The following is a 2,593-nucleotide window of genomic DNA, read 5'->3' as shown; positions in this document are numbered from 1 at the left end:
CCCTCTGGTCTTGGAGATCACAGGGGCTGGAGCAGCACATTACCAGCCTTTGGCATTGGTCCTGCTGCACCTCCATTACCTCTGGATGGGAGCAGGAGCTCCTCCATTCCCCAGGCCTTGCAGGGACAGGGAGGTTGGTGCCTGGGGGAGTTCTGCTTGCTCCAGCCATGGTTCCCTCTGTCCTAGGCATGCACTTAGGTGTTATTTGTATCAGAGCTGACACAAAAGGTGAGCAGCTGTCTCTGCTCTCTGTCTGCAGTGACCAATCTGGAGAGCTGCAGTCTAGAAAATCAGGTAATTTTACAGTGAAAATGCAACTGCAGGTCTAGTTCTGCAGAGCAGCACTGAAGGGTCTGTGTATAGAGAAGGGAATGGTATGGCCTAGTGAGGGAAGGGGAAGTGAGTTCTCCCGAGTGTGGGATCCAACCAAGAGTAGTAACGTAGCGGTGCTGGATTGGAGCAGGGATTGTGGCCTTTGCAAGGACCCTGGTGAAGGGCTGACACTGACTTCAGGTGGTGTTCTTCCAGTTGCACAGCCTCTACAACACCATGTTATAAAAGAGAAGGAGGTGGCAAGAAGCAAGAAAAGGTGTTCTTAGGAAAGAGCTCTCCAGTGCATGCAGTATGAAGTGTGTCTTATGTGGAGATGTTCTTTTTCCCTGAAAGAAGAAATTAATGCACATGAGCCACAAGAGTTTCTGATGGTCACTGGACATGTCAATACCGATCTTGGGACAGACAATTACTCCCTTAAAACTGGAAGCCACAGTTAATGAGTGGATCAGCCCAGGACACTAACCACTGTGTACATCTGTTAACAGTACAGGGACAGGGAAAACATTGAGCCCATGTGAAAGGGAATTGATCTTAACCAGCATCTACACCACAAATACAAGCTTGAAAAAATATTACTGGTTCAGCTCTTGAACCACATGAACTGGCACAGCTGTATTTTTTTCAGTGCAGTTGTACTGATTTATGTAGTATAGGGTTTGTTCTTGGTAGCTTAAAAATGTTTTCCAGCTTTTGATAGACTGGAAATGTAACTCAACAACTGTAACTTATTTCTGGCTTTTGTGTTTGCTGCTGTTGCTCCTGGACCACAGACTAATGTACCATAACCAAGTGGCCCTTTTCTAGCTGTAGATCCTAGAATGTCACCAAGCAAATAAGATTTTTGCAGAAATTAAGTAACCTATCAATAGAAAAAGTCATGAATCTAAGCCTGTCATGCTAAGAGAAGTAAATTTTGGGAAAACCAAGCATCTAAACAAGACTTACAGGGAAGATGTGTATTTCACAAGAACATTCCCTGATAAGTAATGAGGTACCTGTGCTTCACACAGGTTAGAGACCTGTTTAAGCAACAAGACCTTTAATGGTCTACTGCAGTTACATATTAGTCAAACTCATGAAAGTAACAAAATTAATGAAATTTTATTGGCAAAATCAAGTTGAATGTGACCTATGTAATTCAACAGAAGCAAGCATCAGTTTAGTTTATCAAAATACTTCAGTTTTCCAGCTGGATCTGGAATTATCTGTGCAAGAAAGAAAAAGAAAACATTAGTCTAAAAACAAACCATTCAAGCACAACAAAATTACAAAACTCAAACAACATACATCTAATAATATCATGCTGAGGCCAACCCACAAGCAACATCAAAGATTCATTTATCGGCTGACTTGATACTAGATTACTGTTTGCCTCTCTAAAGGTACCTAACAGTGGTAGCAGAAAGATGTAACTAATTGGGGGAAGAGAGAGTGCAGCCTACCAAAGGAAGAATTTTGACAGTTGGGAGCACAGACACTGATGCTGCTTGCCCCAAAAGCAAGGTATTTTAATAAACTAACGACATAATCAAGAGTCTTAGAATTTACTTACAGTTCTTCCCTTGGCCACCACACTCTCATGGCTTCCTCTGGTTTGATCTAATTAAATCAAACACATTTAGAAGGCATGGCTACATCTTTGAGAAAGTCTTTTTAAACTACTCTTCTATTTAAATTATCTGCATCTTTTGCACAGAGGAGAAAGAGATCGCTTAGGTGTTGTTTTAGTTCTTTAACTGGTAGTATTGGAGCTGTTAATCTCAGCACTGTAAGACTGTTTTTTAGAAAACATTACTGTTGTAATCCATGGTAATCCATGGTTATGGAGGGCAGAACTTTTCAGTGCCAAAACATGTCTATTAGGCCAGTCAGCCCTCTTTCATTTTAGAGTCATAATATCCAGCTTCCTCGACTAAGATACTCTTCTGCTGGCTTGAAAGAGGTGACTCTTTGCCTCCAGTCAACCTGGGAAGTTTTCACATCCAGCTAAGAAATATGGTTTAACATTGCACTGTTTTTATTATCAATTACAATGCTCACTGCTCTGCTTTATGCCAAGACACCATTTAAACAACAACGCCCTGTCATCACCAGATGGTTCAGAAGGAAGCCACATGCTCACATAAATGACAGTGACCTCATCTGAACTCGGCGGCTCAGACCTCCAGTGAAAGTTTCATTATTCTGCTGACACTCGCTCCCCGAGCCCAGGGAACACAAACAAGTTCAATGGGTGTTTATCTGCACCCCAGCTCCT

The 2,593-nt window shown here is 42.2% G+C and overlaps 1 protein-coding gene across 1 annotated transcript in view; it reads right to left on the bottom strand.

The window, feature by feature from the left end:
* Nucleotides 1-1,418: 1,418 nt before the first annotated feature.
* The window catches only part of PRDX4 (peroxiredoxin 4), a gene marked incomplete at its 5' end in the record, with an annotated part of 6,089 nt that continues 4,914 nt past the window's right edge, over nucleotides 1,419-2,593 (bottom strand). The window contains one exon of the mRNA XM_010181247.1: nucleotides 1,419-1,541. Within this exon, the coding sequence (XP_010179549.1) occupies nucleotides 1,491-1,541 (51 nt within the window). The remainder of the gene's footprint in view (nucleotides 1,542-2,593) is intronic.

This window comes from Mesitornis unicolor, unplaced genomic scaffold (assembly GCF_000695765.1).
Source record: "Mesitornis unicolor isolate BGI_N332 unplaced genomic scaffold, ASM69576v1 scaffold16860, whole genome shotgun sequence".
NCBI classification, from domain to species: Eukaryota; Metazoa; Chordata; class Aves; order Mesitornithiformes; family Mesitornithidae; genus Mesitornis; species Mesitornis unicolor.
Note: the sequence above shows the minus strand (reverse complement) of the source record. Positions and strands in the feature narration are given on the sequence as shown.